The 19,437-nt window shown below is 39.9% G+C and overlaps 2 protein-coding genes across 8 annotated transcripts in view; one reads left to right on the top strand and one right to left on the bottom strand.

Moving 5' to 3' along the window:
• atrip.S (ATR interacting protein S homeolog) overlaps positions 1–8,256 on the top strand; it is a 40,464-nt gene extending 32,208 nt beyond the window's left edge. For 5 of the 6 annotated variants that reach the window (XM_041591421.1, XM_041591420.1, XM_018259735.2 and 2 more), the window contains exons 11-14: positions 691–782; positions 6,214–6,300; positions 7,360–7,612; positions 8,012–8,254. In XM_041591421.1, coding sequence (XP_041447355.1) covers positions 691–782; positions 6,214–6,300; positions 7,360–7,612; positions 8,012–8,079 — 500 coding nt within the window. In that variant the 3' untranslated portion in view covers positions 8,080–8,254. 6 annotated transcript variants of the gene reach the window in all.
• A 3,211-nt stretch (positions 8,257–11,467) lies between these two features.
• The window catches only part of LOC108715807 (protein shisa-5), a 21,247-nt gene continuing 13,277 nt past the window's right edge, over positions 11,468–19,437 (bottom strand). Inside the window, exons 3-6 of one of the 2 annotated variants that reach the window (XR_005961007.1) lie at positions 16,389–16,519; positions 14,342–14,524; positions 12,083–12,510; positions 11,468–11,582 (exon numbers count right to left, since the gene is read on the bottom strand). Coding sequence is in view for 1 of the 2 variants with exons in the window: in XM_018261282.2 (XP_018116771.1) it covers positions 12,476–12,510; positions 14,342–14,524; positions 16,389–16,519 (349 nt within the window). In the remaining variant the exon portion in view is untranslated. Of the gene's footprint in view, positions 11,583–12,010; positions 12,511–14,341; positions 14,525–16,388; positions 16,520–19,437 lie in introns of those variants that run through there. The other variant, XM_018261282.2, reaches the window with a different exon arrangement.

Raw genomic sequence — 19,437 nt, 5'->3', positions numbered from 1 at the left:
CAATGAATCCATGAGTTTTATTTATTTATTTTTTAATATTTTGTTGTTTTTTTTTTGCAGTTTTAGGGTGAGGTCACACGTGGAGTTTTTAAAAGCGCACGGCCGAGCTTAAACACACCAATGAAACCGCATGCGCATGATAATGTGCCTGTAGTTTTCTTTTCCCAACATGCATTTCTGTTTTTTCACATTCCCCACAATTTCACCTGGAAGAATTTTATTAAAGTTTTGTGAATAAAAAAGCCAAGCAAAAAAGCAATTTACATGCAAATTGTAGCCAAACTGATCATCAATACGCAGCATAATTACATCACCAGCAGACAGATATGTATATGTGCTTTCCATCTTGCGAGAGTTTCGCCGCCATATTGAAAATACCCAGCGTATTTCAGCGAAGTGTATTTCTAAACCTGCAGATCACATAGAGTTCAATAAAATAGTGCTTCCTTGGCATATGGCGTTGCTGCTGAAAAATGCAAATACTGGCGTCTTGTGGAGGATGTTGGCTTACAAACGCCTAGTGAGAATGGCGTATTCCATTATTTTCAGTAGGGCTTCATTTCGACCACGTGTAATTAAAAACACCCCTTGTGACCTTGTCCTTATGTTTCTTAAATTATCATCCTGTTATTTAAAGTTTCTACTTCGGATGATTTGTGCTGAATAAAAGCTGTTTCCTCTTGCTTGCAGAAACATGCATCCTGCTTGCACTCTACACGTACATCACTTCAGGACCGGATAAGTCTGCATCAGAATCGCTCTGGCTTCAGTTGGAGCATGAGGTGTGTCCAACTGTAATAATATTTCCACACTTTAGGGAAGTGGCACATACACACAGCATTTGGTAGCCGGAATCCAATTGCCACTTGCGCAATGGCCCTTTGCTGTTGATTACTTTCATGGCATGTAGCAGAATTCATAAGCAGTGTCTGGAAAGACTCATGTTACATGTATCTTAAAGGGGTTGTTCACCTTTAAAGTAACTGTTAGTATGATGTAGACAGCAATTAGCAATTGGTTTTCATTAATTATAATATGTGATTTTTGAGTTACTTCGTTTTCTATTCAGCAGCTCTCCAGTTTGCAGTTTTAGCAATCTGGTTGTCAGGGTCTAAATTACCCCAGTAACCATGCATTGATTTGAATAAAAGACTGGAATATGAATAGGAGAGGCCTGAATAGAAAGATGTGTAATAAAAAGTAGCAATAACAATACAGAGCATTGTATTTTTATAGGGCCAGTGATCCCAATTTAAAAGCTTGAATGAGTCAGAAGAAGAAGGCAAATAATTCAATAACTTTCAATAATAAAAAAAAATGTTAGATGTCATGTTAATATTCTGATCTGCGCTGGGTTTTGTTCAATAATCCGAATATTTAGTGGTTTTTCTGGGTGACAAATCTGAAAAATGTATTGTTATACAGGGGGGAAAAGTCTGTGCAGATTTGGTCGGAGTAGTTTTCAGAAAATAGTGAGATTTTACGGATTTTGATAAATAACCGGTTAACTAAACAAAAAATGATGCGTTTCGCATCGGAGCTCACCCGGAAATGCTGTGTCTTCCTAGCCGCAGCCTGTGCGAGACGCCGGTTACTCCACGCCGGCATTCAGTGCAGGACAAACAGTACTCTCGCATATGCGAGAGTACTGTTTGTCCTTTGATAAATAACCACCTAAATGTTCATTTAAAAGGTGAACCACCCCTTTAATGCCTTAATCTGCTGCAAAATAAATTCCTTGTTATTGCCGTAAATCATACATTCTATATTCTACACTGCTGGGTTAGTCTTTGTCCTATGGTTTTATTGTGTAACCAAAATAAAAAGACATAATTTAGGCAATATTCAGTGTTATTTTTAAGATATAAACTGTACTTTCTGAACAGACAGATCTAGAAGGAATTTGCCTTCACTACTCAATCTGTCTGGTTTTAAACTTAGATAAACAAACTTGTTTTCTGTAAGGAAGTCTGACAAGTATCTGTACTTCCATAACTTCCTGTATTAAGCATGACTGCACTATCTTGGTGTTTCTCTTGTTAAATGCTGAATGGCTACACAGCAGCAGGTTTATATAAACTCTAGTAGAGATTCTGAAGCAAACACACAGTTGTACCAGTGCAGGGCAACATTATATTATATTGTCATTCCTTTTAAACACTTGATTTTACTCCTAAGGATGGGTTCGGTTGTAAGGCGTTGTCGTACCCATCATAACAGCTGGTTTGTATTCTGTAGGATTAACTGTGTTTGTACACTCTGTGTATATGTTCTTTTTTGTCTAATCTCTGGTTTTATGCAGTTCAGAACATGGTGTTTACTCCTATGTGATCAAACAGACATTGCACAAAAATAAACTTTTTTTTAAAGAGGACCCGTCACCCAAAAAAAATATTCCAAATCCTATTTTATCATGTTGGTGAAACAAGATAAACTTTGATTACACCATTTAAATTATTTGAATTCTGTTTCCTTCAGTCTGGGAATACATAATTATAGCAAGCAGGCAAGAGACATTTTGTGGACACTGTTATTAAGACAAGCCTTGCATCTTCTCTTGCACCAGAATGGGGGACCTGATGTCCATCCCCATGCCCTGGCTACACAATTAAATGGTAAAGAGAGGGGGGGATGTGGTGAGAGAAGTGACATCTAGGAAGTGCTGAATGGAAAGTGAAAGTAACTGCCTGCCTCTATGCCTAAGGAATAGAGGAGGGGCAGGCAATATTCGATTGACAGCTGAGATTTTTAAATGTGTTAGCAGCTATGAATGCTTTAAAAAATAAAAGAATTTGGATTTCATGTTTAAATTGAAAATTACTTTTATTATACAGATTTTGATGTCTGTCTGACAGGTCTCCTTAAATTGGGTTCTAAAAATGAAATTTTGTTTTAATGGCAAGGCATATCTAAGTCACAGGGAAGGTGTTTTTAAAGAAGAAAAGCTTAAATCACAGGGGTGTACCAAAAGCTAGGCACCCCCCCACAGTGTCGGACTGGGCCGGCGGGACACCGGGAAAAACCCCGGTGGGCCCGGGCTCTTGTGGGCCCCGCCGGCCCAGATCCGCTACTTAGTGGGGCGGCGCGACCCCACTTTGTTCGGGGTCGCGGAAGAATAAAATATCTGCGCATGCGCACAAACGCGGCACCGCGCACAAACGCGGCACCGCGCGCGTGCCGCACGCTTGCGCACTAGCTCACCTGCAGCACTCCGGAGCGGCAGCAGCGGCCGGAGGGGGGCCCTGGGGCAATAGCCCCGGTGGGCCCCACGCCTCCCAGTCCGACCCTGCCCCCCCAGTTATTGTAATCACTTCCTGATTACAATAATCTGATACCATGGGCCGGTGCTCAGCAAGCACAAGGGAGTGATCTTCTTCATCCTTCTTTCTTCATGTGGGTGCACATGCGCAATAGAGTGTAAAGCTGAACTTTAACAAAAAAAAAATTACTTTTGTCACTTCGCATGCATCAGCCCAGGGTTTTGAAGAAAAAAGTGGAAGAAGAGCATCTTTCTGTGGTGCTCGAGCAGAAGTCTCCCGAGCTGGTGCATTTTTCTACTAACAGGAGCACTGGCCCGGGGTATCAGGTAAGTGATTGGAGCTTTCCTGCCCCTTTAAAGGAGAAGGAAAGGCTGTATTTACTTGGGGGTGCCAAAAGTTAGGCACCCCAAGTGATTGTATTTACTTACCTGAATCCCTGGGCCGGTGCTCCAACCATTAGAAAACTGCACCGACCCAAGGGTTCTTCCTGTGAGCAGCACAGAGCGATCGGCTTCCTTCTTATTCTTTCTTCATGTGGGTGCACATGCACAGTAGCGCGGAAAGCCAAGCTTTAACCAGGAAGTCGGCTATTTCATTCTACTGGGCATGTGTCTGCCCCTGGAAATTCAAAGAAAGAAGAAGTAAACCGTTTGCTCAGTGGTGCTTGTTGGAATAACCCCTGGAAAGGTGCAGTTTTTTCCTGCCAGCCTGGGGAGTGAGGTAAGTTTATATAATCACTTGGGGTGCCTTTATTTTGGAACCTCCAAGTAAAAGGCCTTTCCTTCTCCTTAAAGTTTTTCATTATACAGCTCTGTAGAGATCCATGACCTGTATTTGAGATATTGTTTTCTTACCGTGTAAGAAATGAAACCACTATATTCTACACAGTGTTTTGTTATCTTCTATGTAAATGTTTCCTATAGTACATTTTCATTTTCAATGGCTGCCCCTATGGCTACACAGAAGCTTATTTATATAGGGCCACTTTAAGGTAGCAAGGGGCCTAGGGCAAAAATCACCTTGATGGGGCCCTACAGCCACACCAAGAAATTTGTGATGGTACTTTCCTCAACATGTGAACTTAATTTAATAAGGCTGGCAATAAAGAAAATTGGTCTGTGGTGAACCTTGGACCAACAACCAGGTTACTGGATACATTGTAATTGCAAAATAGGGGACACCAGCTGTTTATTAGAAATATTGGACAATATTGTTCAGCACTGGGGTGGCCTTCTGTTTCTCTGCTGTTTGCCTTTAACACTACAAATGGACAAGGGGGCATTTAGCCAGGGCCCACCATCAAACCTGTATTTATTCAAACTGTAGTAGTTTAGGACCAAACACACATTTGTTCCAGTGCTGGGAAACCGTACATAATATTAAATATTTACAAAATCCATAGGTTGTTTTTTGCTGCTGGCTAGGGGTGTGTGAATTCACTCCATTCTATTAAGCAAATGTTTCTTACAAATTACAAAATTGTAGATATACTCTGGATTCTTGATTTACCTGTTGGTGCTATTTTTCCGTACTTTGAGATATTGGTTAGTAACCTGTTTTTGCACACTTTGATTACTAGACCAGCACTCCTACATTTAGAGCAGTGATCCCCAACCAGTGACTCGCAAGCACCATGTTGCTCACCAATCCATTGGCTGTTGCTCTCAGTGCCCTCAAAGCAGGTGTTTATTTTTGAATTCCAGGCTTGGAAGCAAGTTTTAGTTGCATAAAAACAGATGTGCTGCCAAACAGAGACTCATGTAGGCTGCCAGTCAACACAGAAACTAACAAATAGATTTCTCTGAATTTGTCTCTGAAAATCTGGGAAAAATGGGTCCTTCCAGACATTGTTCAGAAGAACAGAGGACTTTGATTTTGATTAAAAAATTGATAGGAGAGGGGAAAAGATTTAAAGAGGTGCAGAAAATTATCTCGAATGCTTTAAAATGGCAACCAAAAGAAGACGTGGAAGAAAACGGAAAACAACCATTCGAATGGATAGAAGAATAGCCAAAATGACAAAGACAATGATCATGTGCAGGAAGATCAAAGAAGGTGTAATTTTACCTGTGAGTAATGTTACAATTAGAAGACGCCTATGTGACGCCAAGCTATCGGCAAGAAGCCCCTGCAAAGTTTCATTGTTGAAAAAAAAAAAGACATTCTGAAGAGCTTACAATTTGCCAAAGAACACATTGACTGGCCTAAAGAGAAATGGTGCAACATTTTATGGACTGATGAAAGCAAGATTGTTCTTTTTGCGTCTAGGGGCAGCAAACAGTTTGTCAGACGACCCCCAAACACTGAATTCAGCTGGTGGTACAAACATCATGATATGGGGATGATTCTCATACTATAGTGTTGGGCCTATTTATCACATACCAGGGATCATGGATCAGTTTCAATACGTCAAAATACTTGAAGAGGTCATGTTGCCTTATGCTGAAGAGGAGATGCCCTTGAAATGGGGGGTTTTATCAAGTGAACGACCCCAAACACACCAGTAAATGAGCAACATCTTGGTTGGTTGACTCCATACAACACAGATGTGCAGCAGTTCTCAGAAACACTGATTATACAACTAAATATTAGTTCAGTCATTCAAAAGAAAAGCTAAATCTTGAAACATTTTTCAGTTCCTACAGTGAATGTTTGAGTTTGTAAAGAAAGATGCAGACACTGCTATTTTTTGAACAGCCTAATATTCCATTTTCTTCACTTCCTGTAAAGGAATAACTCACATTTGATCAATTCTTCTTCATGTTTTGATTTGGAATAGAATGTGCAGTGTTCCCAATGCGTTGGCGTGTATGGAAACAAAAGTTATTATAAGGATTTTGAGCTTTATTCACCTTTTTGAACACTCTGCTATTATTCTGAACATAACTGTATAATATTGTGAGTTGTGTATACTAATACTAATAACATATATATCATAACGATTGCATTTTAGGTGGTCCGTTTTCTTACCAAACTGTCTGTAATAGGCTCGAACCCTCTCATCACCAGCTCAGAGACTGTATGCCAGTGTAACCGGGAGGTAAGTTGCCGGGACACATTACCACATATTCTTAAGAAGCTTACTGAATACACTGGCCTAAAGGTAGTCTTTGATTCCAAAGCTTTTGATCAAATGAAGATGTAGAATTTTTTGTAGGTATTTGTGCACACTGCCTGTGAGAATCTAGTAAGTGTTTGATCATCCTGTATTCAAAGAGTTTTGCTTATCAAAGTAAGGAAGTCGTGACTTATGTGGTTATAGTTGGGGGCACTTGTGAATCTCTATTAATTATTAATGAGGTGGTCTTTTTCATCTACACCATCTTTACCATATTATATGGAGACATTTTTACAGCATGAGTTGCTTCCCTCTGCACTTAAAGGAACAGTTCAGTATAAAAATAAAAACTGGGTAAATAGATAGGCTGTGCAAAATAAAAAAAGATTTCTAATATACTGTAGTTAGTTAGCCAAAAATGTAATGTATAAAGGCTGGAGTGACTGGATGTTTAACATAATAGCAAGAACACTACTTCCTGCTTTGCAGCTCTCTTGGTTTCCATTGATTGGTTACCAGGCAGTAACCAATCAGTGACTTGAGGGGGGCACAGGGGTCATAACTGTTGCTTTTGAGTCTGAGCTGCATGCTAAGAATCAATTGCAAATTCGCTGTACAGTTATGTCCCATGTGACCCCCCTTCAAGTTGCTGACTTACTCAAGAGTTAGAGAGCTGAAAAGCAGGAAGTAGTGTTCTGTTCGACATACTTTGTACATTACATTTTTGGCTAACTAACTATATTAGAAACATTTTTTATTTTGCACAGCCTATTTACCCAGTTTTTAATTTTACACTTAATGGCAGGTGCTGAGTTGCCTAGTGAAGTAGTAGCCTTATAAAATCTGGATCGCTATAAATTAGAAATATGCCATTGAGTGTCCTCCTTGATACGAACATAACCAGTAAATGTTAAAATAATGAATGTTATGTTTGACTGTTTATAAGTCTGGATAATAATGTCTCGTGTTATACAATAGAGGGTTGGATAAGTATTTGCTGTTGGTATTCACCAGTCCTGCCCTTGTCTCTTTTCTATGCAGGTTGTTAAAGCCGTGGTCCTGATGCTGCACAGAGAATGGCTGGGTTTGCGGCGCTTGTCTCTCCATCTACTGACTGTCACTAAAAGCAAAGTGGTGCAGTTTTTACGGGACGCTGTGCTGCTGCTGCACTCACTCTCACAGAAAGACAGAAACTTTAATGAGCACTGCCTGGAGGTCCTGCACCAGTATGATCAGGCTTTACCCGGGGTCCGAGCCCTCTTCAAAAAGGTGCAGGTGTTGAAAGAAAATGAAGGTAAAAATTCTGACAAAATGTTGTTCCACACTTTTCATCTGCATGTCCTTGAATTAAGTTATGTAAACTACTAGATAGTAAATGCAAAATATAGAAACAGTTTAGTTTAAAACATGTAACCACGGCCAATTAGAACTTTGTTTTTATGATTCTGATTGCAGTGAGTGATAAATACTGATTATTTGCCCCTTGCTGTTACTTTACCACTCTTCCTTCTACATTTCATCAGTCTGTTCACAAACTCATAAGCACATAGGATGGAATAATGCCGTTTGCTCTGATTAGGTTTCTTCCTGGCTTCTTATGGGTTTTCAGTATAACTGCATGGCAGGCTTATGGTAGTTATTGTGATTTCCATTTTGTTATCTTTATTGTTGTCATTTTATATTTGTGTTACAGAATTTGCCTTGGATGAGCTTTGCCCCCCTGAAGTGGAAACAGAGGATGAATACATGGATTGCACGTGACGGTCTTATCTTTGGTCTTCATATCAACTATCCTCTGGTTTAATGAACTTTATATGTCAGGGCATTTTTCTCTGGAAACACTTTTCCCTTTGTTTTCAGTATTGTGGAACTTTTTTAGGACGTTCTTGTAACTATGAATACGGTACTATTAAATAAATTCCAACCTTCTACAAAACACATGAAACCTGCTGTATTTATTTGACTCTCTCTTATCCAGTAGAATTACGTACAGTTGTGTTCAGAATAATATCAGTCAAACATCATTAACCTGATCACTGTTTTTGGTAGAAATTATATTTCTACATGGCAAATAATTTACTAGTAGGTGTAGTAGAGTCATAGAACTGCATGCGTGACGTGCATGCTGCTGATTGTGTAATTGAATCATTCTTTGAGGCTCGTTCAAAATAATAGTGTTCAAAATAATAATAGTTAGTTCCCAATAATAGCAGTGTGGAGATCGATTAGTGAGGTCATTCATTCTGTGAAAAAACAGGTGTCAATTATGTCTCTTATTTCAACGAAGGAAGGAGCAAATGTTGTACTGCTGGTTATAGTGCATTTCTCTCTGAACATCTGAGTAAAATGGCTCCTTCAAGACATTTTTCAAAAGAACAGCGTACGTTGATTGGAGAAGGGAAAACATGTAAAGAAGTGCAGAAAACTATAGGCTGCTCAGCTAAAATGATCTCAAATGCCTTAAAATGACAACCAAAACCTGAAAGACGTGGAAGAAAACAGAAAACTACCATTCGAAATGGATAGAAGAATTGCCAAAATGGCAAAGCCAATGATCAGCTCCAGGAAGATCAAAGAAGGTCTAAAATTACCTGTGATACTGTTACAATTGGAAGACGCCTATGTGAAGCCAAACTATTCGCATGAAGCCCCCGCAAACTGCCATTTAAAAAAAAAACTTTCACAACACGTTGTGGACTGATGAAAGCACGGTTGTTCTTTTTGGGTCTAGGGGCCGTAGATTGTATATCAGACGACCCCCAAACACTGAATTAAAGCCACAGTACAGTGTGAAGCTGGTGGCACAAGCATCATGATATGGGGATGATTCTCATACTATGGTGTTGGGCCTATTTATCACATACCAGGGATCATGGATCAGTTTCAGTACATCAAAACACTGCTTATACAACTAAGTATTAGTTTAGTAATTCAAAGGAAAGCAAAATCTTGAAATATCTCAGTTTATACAGTGAATGTTTGAGTTTGTAAAGAAGAATTCAGACACTGCTAATTTTTGGATCAGCCTAATACTCTCTTTTCTTCACTTTCTGTAAAAGAATAACTCAAATTTGATACATTTTTCTTCGTTTTGATTTGGAATAAAATGTGCAGTGTTCCGAATACATTTGCGTGTATGGAAATAAAAGCTATTTAGTCACTTTTTAAACACTACAGTTATTCTGAACACAACTGTAATTTTTCATAACCGGGTAATTTTCTAGAATAAATATTTAGCAATTTTTGACTCCTTGAGCCCAAGGGCCAGTTTGTAAATGGTCAAAATAAAGCAATTTATAATGCATTGAAGGAAAAATTTAAGTGTATTTTTCATGAGTTGGAGAGATTCACTTACTATGTTTTTTATATATCAAATATGAAACTTTTTTGTGAAGATCAAAATCAAACTCTTAACAAAAGATAGCTTTTTATAAGATTCCCTGGATTGGTAATAGTGTCTGACTTTAAATGCCTTAGTTGATGGACATGTCTTAGTCTCAATATTTTAGACTTCTCGAGGTATCACCTTAGAGTAAATGCACTTCTTGGTGACTGCACTAAGTATTGAAATAAAGGCTCATTCTGCCCTTGGAGCTGTATTTGAGACTTGGCTCAAGGCACTATAATATGGTCTAGGTGAATTGGAATGGCTAGGATATTTGAAGTAAGCAGATATCCATATATACAGATGTGCTGTATTCTAGAACATATCCAAATAATATGTAAAGGGTGCTAGAGCTGAAATAAATTGGGGAGATCTTTGTAATCAATGCAGAATGCAATATATGATGTCTTGCAGAGGTTAAGCAGAAACCATAAAATCAATACAGCACATGGCCCCTGAAGTAAGTCAGAGCTTGAATGAATAATTTCTAGATACATGCCTCTTTCGCTGCAACATCTTGGACTGAGTGAATGTGTCCTTTATCTGTTTCCCTTTAAGCTGGCTCTAGACACAAAGATATAGCTGTAAAAATTTGTTTCATGCGATTTTTGCACCATGAGTGGATTGTCCCGACATTTTTCATAGCGTGTCGTTCGGTCGTTTAAGCTGGCCATAGATGTTGAGATTTTTAAAAGATCCGATCCTCATCATGAGACCACGATTTTCTCGGAACGATCGTACAAATTGACCATCAACTAAAAAGATTTGCCAGGAAAAACAAAGGGGAGCTGCCTGCTGGGCCCTGCAAACATAGATAGATTGCACTGGGACCGACAAAGGTTTTCTGACCTGGCCGATCAATTTCCTGACAGATATCGGACGAAAAATCGTAAGATGTACAATCGTTCGAATCCCACTAACCACACGATAATTTCGAAGGATTGGTCGGACTTCTCTAGAATTGGTTGTTCGGCATGAAGAATTGTCGCGTCTATGGGGAGCTTTAGTCGTATAGGTTAGAGGATTTCTATCGGCTAACGATAATATTTGTACATGTATTGCCTATCTGACGATATCAATGGGTGACTGTCAGAATTTGTCGGAGATAAATTTCGTACGATTACTGTCACGGCCAGAACATCATCTGTTTTGTTCTTTTACTAATATAATCTGAATGGTTAGTGGCAGGTTGGAAGATTGGGATGTCCGATCATTCGTCCAATACAAGGGTGAAATATCTACGTCTAGTTAGTGCCACATGAGAGCTGAATTCAGCCCTACTTCTTCATTTCACACCTGGAACCATTGTGTCCGCTTTAGTTTGAACACACTCTGCAAAGAAATGAGAAACTTCGCATTTCACACCAAAGTCAGCCGAGTGTGTTCACGCTGGAGCCAACAATGGTTCTGAATGTGACAGAGGCTACTGGCCTGCAAATTTCAGCCTCCATGTGGCACTAACTTTAGCTCCTGTGGCACCAAAACCTAAACGAAAACTAAAGGGTGGTTATCCTACTCATAAGATATATAATGTAGGCCAGACCGATTTCTACAGACACTGTAGTTGATTCTGACCATCAGGTAACGTATGGGCAACTTCTCCATTAAACTTATTAGACTCCACATTTTTTGGGAGACTGAATTTCACCCGTTCTTGCTTTTTCTTTGGCATATGATTATTTGTTAGCAGAAGGTTGGTGTACTTATTTCACCAGGCAGTCATAATGACATCAACATGCAAAGTTGTGATATAAGGGAGTAAGCTTTTTTTTTTTTTATGAAAAAACAAACTTTATTAGATAGAACATGTAACAACCGTATCAGCAACACTGCAGTGGTTGTTTTCTCCATAATTAGTTTATTTCAACAGAGACATTTAGGGGCCGATTCACTAAGGGTCGAATTTCGAAGTTAAAAATACTTCGAAATTCGACCCTCGAATTGAAATCCTTCGACTTCGAATATCGAAGTCGAAGGATTTAGCGCTAATCCTGCGATCGATCGATCGAAGGATTATTCCTTCGATCGAACGATTAAATCCTTCGAATCGAACGATTCGAAGGATTTTAATCCAACGATCGAAGGAAAATCCTTCGATCAAAAAATCACAGGCAAGCCTATGGGGACCTTCCCCATAGGCTAACATTGACTTCGGTAGCTTTTAGCTGCCGAAGTAGGGGGTCGAAGTTTTTTTTAAAGGGGAAGTACTTCGACTATCGAATGGTCGAATAGTCGAACGATTTTTACTTCGATTCGTTCGATTTCGTTCGAATTCGAACGAATTTAACCAATTCGATGGTCGAATACCCAAAAAATACTTCGAAATTCGAAGTTTTTTCATTCGAATCCTTCACTCGAGCTTAGTGAATCGGCCCCTTAAACTTAACAGAATTTTTAAAACTGTAGATGATACTCCTACATTTAGAGGAAACTAAAGTGTTCATTAAATCAACAAGTGCGCCATTATTATCACAACAGAAACAAAACATGGTATAAAACTATTTCTCAGCTATTAAAAAGTTGCTAAACCATCAAGAAAAAAAAAGAAAAAAAAGTTTGTTATGCCCTTTACATGCTCTTCCGCCAGTGCTGCACCAGGACTCCGACATAGATCTCTCATCTATATCAGCTCAGCAAGAAGTTGTTCACAAAATTGTCATATCAAAATATACATACATTGAAATTCTGACACGCAGAGGAAGAGGTGTTTTCATAGCGTTAGAGAACATTGTTTTTTGTCTTGCTTATAATCAGAGAAGGAAACTCAATGCTTCAAGGGGATTCCACAAAAGCCACATTTTCTTCACCTGCAAAGAAATAAAAGGGGTGAGTTCTAGTTCTGGAGTAGGAAAAAGGTAAATAATGGGCAAATTACACCTGCATCATTCAGCATCTGTAAGCCCATTTTAACAAATGAATGTGGATCTGGACTGAGAGTTGAGCCTGAATAGAAAGGGGAGTAATAAAAAATAACACTTAACACATTTATAGCCTTGTAGAGCATTTGGTTTTGGATGGGGTCAGTGGCACACACCCCCATGTGAAAGCTGGAAAAAGTCAGAAGAAGGCAATAATTAAAAAAAATGTTTTTAAAAAAGGCCAACTTGAAAGCTGCTTCAAATTAGCCATTCTATAGTATACTAAAAGTTAACTTAAAGGTGAAGTACCCCTTTAGGAGTTTGAGGTAAAGAAAGATTCTAGAAAGTGACATTCCAAAGTAAAATACATCCTGACCCAAAAAGGGTCGTGCAATTTACTTTCTCCCTTTATTGGCTATTGTTAGCAAAGCTGTGATAAAGCCACATACAGTACAACCCCCAATTTATATTTTTTCAGGGAACCAAAAAAAGGTGTAAAATGTATTATGCTTTATAAATATATGGGACCACAAAAAAACAATATAGAGGATGTAAAATTGTGGTTCCATTTTTTTCTCTAAAGGGATTTTTTTATGGTGTAGTTTTTATTTCTAAATTACACTGTTTACGTTACAAATCATTTACTCAATTTCATTCCTAAATCAACAAGTGTATTTTTTTTAGCTGTAATATTGGTGTGTAGGCAGCCATCTCAGGTCATTTTACCTGGTCATGTGCTTTCAGACAGAGTCAGCACTTCACAATGTAACTGCTTTCAGATAAGCTATGTTTTCTCCTATTCATTATAACTGGAGTCGCAGAGGGACTTGCTTTTTCACTGAGTGCTGTTCTCATATATACCTAGGAGCTGTTATTTGGTTACTTTCCTATTGTTCTGTTGGGAGGCTTTGGGGGGGAGGGAGGGGGTGATATTACTCTAACTGAAGTTTATCAGAGCACAAGTCACATGACTGAGGGCATCTGGGAAACTGACAAGATATCTGGCCCCTTTTTTAGATTGTAAAATTAAGTATAAAAAAAATGTTTTAGTGCAGAATTACGCAGGAGCAGCACTATTAAATGTTTTCTCAGAACAGAATCCGTTTAACAATAAAACAAAAGTCCCAACGGAGAAGCAAAAACAATCAGGCTGGGTTTAACAAATGTTTAAATGATTTTTCAGTATATTTAAGATATGAAGACCCAAATTATGAAAAGGTCCCTTATCCAGAAAATCCTAGGCATGCTGTATAACAGGTCCCATAACTGTATTTGAACACCCTCTGAAACCCCAAATTCTCTGCCAATTATAAATGGAATTAAGAGTCCTGCGCGGGACCATTTTTTGGAACCCGTACCCTGCATTCTTACTCGCTACCCGACCCCAAGTACCTTATCCGCAACCCGGACCCGCGACCCGTTGACCATCAAGAATCAGAAAGCGCTGTCATTGTAAACCGGAAGTGACATCATCGGAAGTAGGGGTGATCAGAAAAAAAGGAGTAAAACAGGAAGTGCCATCATGGGAAGTAGATGGAATCAGAAAAAATGAGTAAAAATCACTATTGAGAAGAGCCGCGGCCCGACCCATTTTTATACCCGCTCCCGGAACCAATACCCACAACCCGCAGGGTACAGCAGATTTTTGGGGGTAACTGGTGGGTACCCGACCCGCTGCAGGACTCTAAATGGAATAATCTCTGTTCTAGCCAGTCTGCTATATGAGTGATGATGTCATGGCAGGTGTATGTAGGAAAGGGTGCACCTTAAATCATTTCACCTGGGTATCGAGGTGGGAGCTCATATTTATCTTCAGAGGCAGAGCACATAGGCTGGCTTGGCAGCGGCTGGTATCCTGCTGGGGGGGGCATGACCATGTTATACACTAATGGCATCATTGGCTGCCGAGGCATGACATTGGTTACAGCCACAGTGGTGGTGGTTTGTCTCACAGTAACTCTACCTAAAAAAAGCAAAACACACAATTAGGATTTAAAAACTTTTTTTTTTTGAGGAACCATTTTGTTTTTTCTTTTAATCTAACACTGTATTCTAATAAGGCTTTTCTGAAAAACTTATCAAGGCCTATGTCCTTGTACCACGTTTGTAATAATATTGGAATGTGAGAAGCACAGATATGGCTTTGGGGGAGTGAAGGACAGCGTCTCAGAGAGTTGCTATAAATTGATTCCGAGCATTCTAAAAAGTTTTGTTCTTATAACTGTAAGAGCAGAAATTCCTTTTATCTGTTTTTACCAGAAATTCAGCGTTATTTTGCTCCGTGATGTAGAAATAGTAGAAGTGGGTCGTGAGGATGGGTGCCATGGGGTCAGACAAGCCCCAGTCTGAGAAATGACTGGGATAAGAGGAGACTACATGGAAGTCATAGGGAAGAGACGGAGGGGGGCACAGATCTGAGAAGCTACAGAGAAGAGGAGGTGGGAGCATGGAAATCAACGATAGGGTACAGATATGGGGAAAGGTACAGGAAAGAGGAACAAGGCCACAGAGAGCTTAAATTGGAATATACAAGTATATATGGTAAAGTAGTTTGATTACAAATAAAATTGTGCTTCCAGGGCCACGGAAAACTCACATTCACATCCAGTGACCCGGGGCGTGCTCTCGCAGGGGGGAGGGTTGCAGCCACCGGGACCGAGGTCGTGCGCCATGACCGTGAGGCCCAGGGGCACCCGCGCTCGAAATCTGGCCCTGTTCACATCTTACCATTGCAATACATGCAGCAATTGCGCATCACAAGTTTACTGGAATAGTGTGAGTGTGCCCCTACGAGTGGTTGCCCCTAAGAGTGGTTGCTCCTACTTGTGATGAAAACTGTAAATCATCAATGCTCAATATATGGCAACACATTTTGAGAAATATTTAAAGACTAGCAAAATGTATGCAAAACCTATCAACCCCATCCTATAATGCTGCAGGCGTTTCTACGCGGCAATTGCCACCACCTGAAGGTTGAAAGACACTTCTGAATTTCCAAATAGCCTCATTTGCTTGTTTGCAGGGCACCAGTCACATGACAGACTTCATGTAGCTAAATACAACAGTTCAGCTATAGCACCAAGGTGCATGAATACACTGTTCCAGAGTTCATCATAGGCATCAGCATAAATAGTTTATGCAACACTTCTGGCCATTGTACCGACTGCCATATCCATGAACACTGTCTGGGGCTGGTAGTTTGGTTAAAATCGCTGTATTGTTTGAGCTACAACAAGTTGAAATATAGGCCTGACTCTTCATGAAATACTGAAAATCAGGCTGCTGGTTATTCCCTAATTTAGCAACTGATCTTCCAGCAGATCCAGAGGATGACTGACTGCCTATGCCTAACACAAGTAGAACTGCTTCAAGCACATAAACATGTCTGATACAGGTTATAGGGATCAGCATACACTCTCCTTAATGCCTTGTGTACAGAGAGGCAATCTATTTATATAATACAAAAAAGCCTTGAATATCCTGTAAATTACATCCTTATAAACAGTTCTTGGTGATGTCATCAGTTATAAACAGAGCTTAGTGATGTCATCTGTCACATAACTCACTAAAACTTGTGTATTATAATAAATAAAGAACATCTTGTTGGAAAATAGGGAAGATATTAGACATAACCTCAGAGTTCTATGACCTATATAAAAGCACTCAGTCTATATATATGTTCATGGAACTCCTCAGTGACTTATACAGTAATATCCCTATATTTTACAATAGGGGGTACTTTATTCACTATATATCTTACAATAGGGGGTACTTTATTGACTAGACTGCAGCCACTTGTGACAAGACTGTGGGTGGCAAATACTTACTTCGCTTGCGGCAGCAGATACAATCAAGGCAAGCACTGAACAGGCAACAGACGGATTTGCAAATGCAAGTGATAATTCCAGCTATGATTAAGATGGCTGCCAAAAGGAATAATCCAAGGATCACCCAAAAACTGTTGAAAGAAAAAGTAAAAGTAAAACCATTGCCTCTCCATAAGAATAAACCATGTATGCAACATATACAACCTCCGGTTCCATGCCACTCACACAATATATAGGATTAAACAGCTTGACCACATGCATTTGTGGAGGACAGGTGTCTGTGTTACTTTATTATCTTCTAGGTAAAAAGTCTGTTTTACGGTTATGCTGTGTGTTTTGAACTATTTCCTTGCTCAGCTGTTTGCAAACATATATCATATATCGCTATATGCTAGGAAGTAACAAAGAGGAACCTCTTCAAAGAAACAGGGTCATGCTAAGAAACTGTCACAACGTTTTGCGGCCATGCCACTCTGCACCTGTTTCATGAAGATGACTGCAGAAGCTTTCCGAATAAGGACATATTATGATTTCTGTTATGATCATTGGCTATGCTGATAAAACTCTTATATCCGGGGCTGCCAGCCGACACCCCACTTAACCTATATAACCCTCTGTGCCTTAGAATAAAGCAGAAGAAGCATTTTGTATACTGAACTGTCTGTGTCAGTGTCATTCTTCCGGTCTAGACCTTTGCACAAACTAATTAGGACGGGAATAGATACTCTCAGGACTGATTTTGTCCCTAACACCTTAAAGGGCACCTGTTACCTTAAATAGTTTTCCCTCACCAGAAGTGTGGGCTAATAGAGCACGCATTCCGGCTGGGGGAATCGATAGTTCATTATTTTCTTTTTAAATTTGCCAGTGCTAGGCTGCCCACATTGGGAGGGAGCACCTGGTTGTAGGAGGCCATGTTTGGGTACATACATAATGAGTGAGGGTCGCAACTTACTCAATATGAGACCTCATGATGCACATACGTCAGAAACTCATTATGTGCATGTGTGCTATACAACATGGCTACTCGCGCCAGGAGCTCCTTCCCAGTACAGGCAGTCTAGTGCTGGTGGGGTCTCAAATAGCCTGCACCTCTGGTGGGGAAACTATTTTAGGGTGACAGGCAGGGCCGCCATCAGGGGGGGACAGGGGGGACAAGCGTACCGGGCCCGGGCATGAAGGGGGGCCCAGCAGCGCTGCATTTTTTTGAAGATCCGGGCCCCCCTTACGAGCGCCCGAGCCGTACGTCTTGCCTCTTCAGTGCCGAATGCGGAAGTGCCGAAAAGCCGAAGCCGATGCGACGAAAAGACCCGAAGTCACGGAAAAAGCCGAAGTCACGAAGCGCCGAAAAGACCCGAAGTCACGAAAACAGCCGAAGCCGAAGTCCTGAAGCAGCGCAAAGACCCGAAGTCACGAAAACAGCCGAAGCCGAAGTCCTGAAGCGGTGAAAAGACCCGAAGTCACGAAAGGAGGCGAAGTTGAAGTACTGAAGCCATGAGTTCAATTCTACTGAACACCAGTTTGTGTTTTTTTTTTTTTTAATCCCCTGGCCACCAATGTATTATTTTAATATTCTATAGGCCCCTGCCACCAATCTTTTTTTTAAAACTTTTGTTTTTGGGGCGCCAATTTTTTTTTTTAACTCGTAAGGGGCCCCTTGCCACCATTGTTTTTTTTTGGGGTTTTTTTTAAAAAAAAAATTAATTTTCTTTTTGGTGGCCCCAAATTTTTTTAACTTGTAAGGGGGCCCCTGCCACCAGTTTTTTTTTTTTTTCAAAAAAAAATTATTTTTTTTTTAAATTTTTTTTGGGGCCCCAATTTGTTTTTAACTTGTAAGGGGGCCCCTTGCCACCATTTTTTTTTTTTCAAAAAAATTTTTTTTTCTCCAAATTTTTTTTTCTCCAAATTTTTTTTTTGGGGCCCCAATTTGTTTTTAACTTATAAGGGGGCCCCTGCCGCCAATGTTTTTTTTTTTTTTCAAAAAAAAATTAATTTTTTTTCAAATTTTTTTTTGGGGCCCCAATTTGTTTTTAACTTAGAAGGGGGCCCCTGCCACCAATGTTTGTTTATTTTTTAGTTTTTTTTACATTTTTTTTTGTTGGGGGCCCCAAGTTTTTTTTAACAGGGGGCTCCTGCCACCAATGTTTTAAAAAAAAAAATTTTAATTTTTTTTTTTTGGGGCCCCAATTTTTTTTATAAGGGGGCCCTGACCATCAATAGCTTTTTACAACTTGTGTGGGGGGGGGGTTACTTTTTTAGCGCTGATGTCTGTGTGGTCTTTTAACTGCGATGTGGGCGGGATATGGGGCGGAGCTTGGTCGTCAGTGTGGGCGGGGCCCAGGGGGCCCCAAAAATTTTGTTGTACGGGGCCCCGTGATTTCTAATGGCGGCCCTGGTGACAGGTGCCCTTTAATCACCTTTGAATTAGTGTCTAATCAGTTGTACTGAAATAAAAGTATAATTCTGTTTCAAACAGGACTCTACAAGTAGGATTCTACAAGTAACTAGCTACAGCACTCAAGTACATTTTGGTGATAGTACTCCTTTAATGGGACACTCATCCAAATTTGCCTCTGGATGAAAGGGGCGGACAAAGTACCATCCCCTGTGCCAATGGCTTTTTGTAAGATAAAAGAAGAGTGACTGTGTTCCTGCACAAAGCCATGTATTCTGTGGAACTAAAGCATACACAGCATTTTGATTGCTCTTGTCACAAGTCCAATCACTACAATGTGAAGTACGGTACCAAGAGTAGCTTGGAGATGCCACCTGGCTGGTATTTTACTGGCCTGGTTGGTAAAAATGATGCTTGATGCCAATGTTACTAAAAGAGAAGCAGAGGAAAAATAAATAGGAAGCCTGAGAAGGTGGCAACCCTAAGGGCGTTATATATTAAAGTCTGATTTTTTTTCTGCTCAGAGTTTTAAAGGGGGGAAAACACCATTTTTTCAGAGGAAAAAAATTTTTTTTTGTGCTTTATTAAACCCAGAGGCTGCTAAAATTCCGAATAAAAAAGTACTCCCTCTCAAACCTGCCGAGGTCATGTAGA

Source organism: Xenopus laevis, chromosome 4S (genome assembly GCF_017654675.1).
Source record: "Xenopus laevis strain J_2021 chromosome 4S, Xenopus_laevis_v10.1, whole genome shotgun sequence".
NCBI lineage: Eukaryota > Metazoa > Chordata > Amphibia > Anura > Pipidae > Xenopus > Xenopus laevis.
This window is presented reverse-complemented; position numbering and strand designations above follow the sequence as displayed.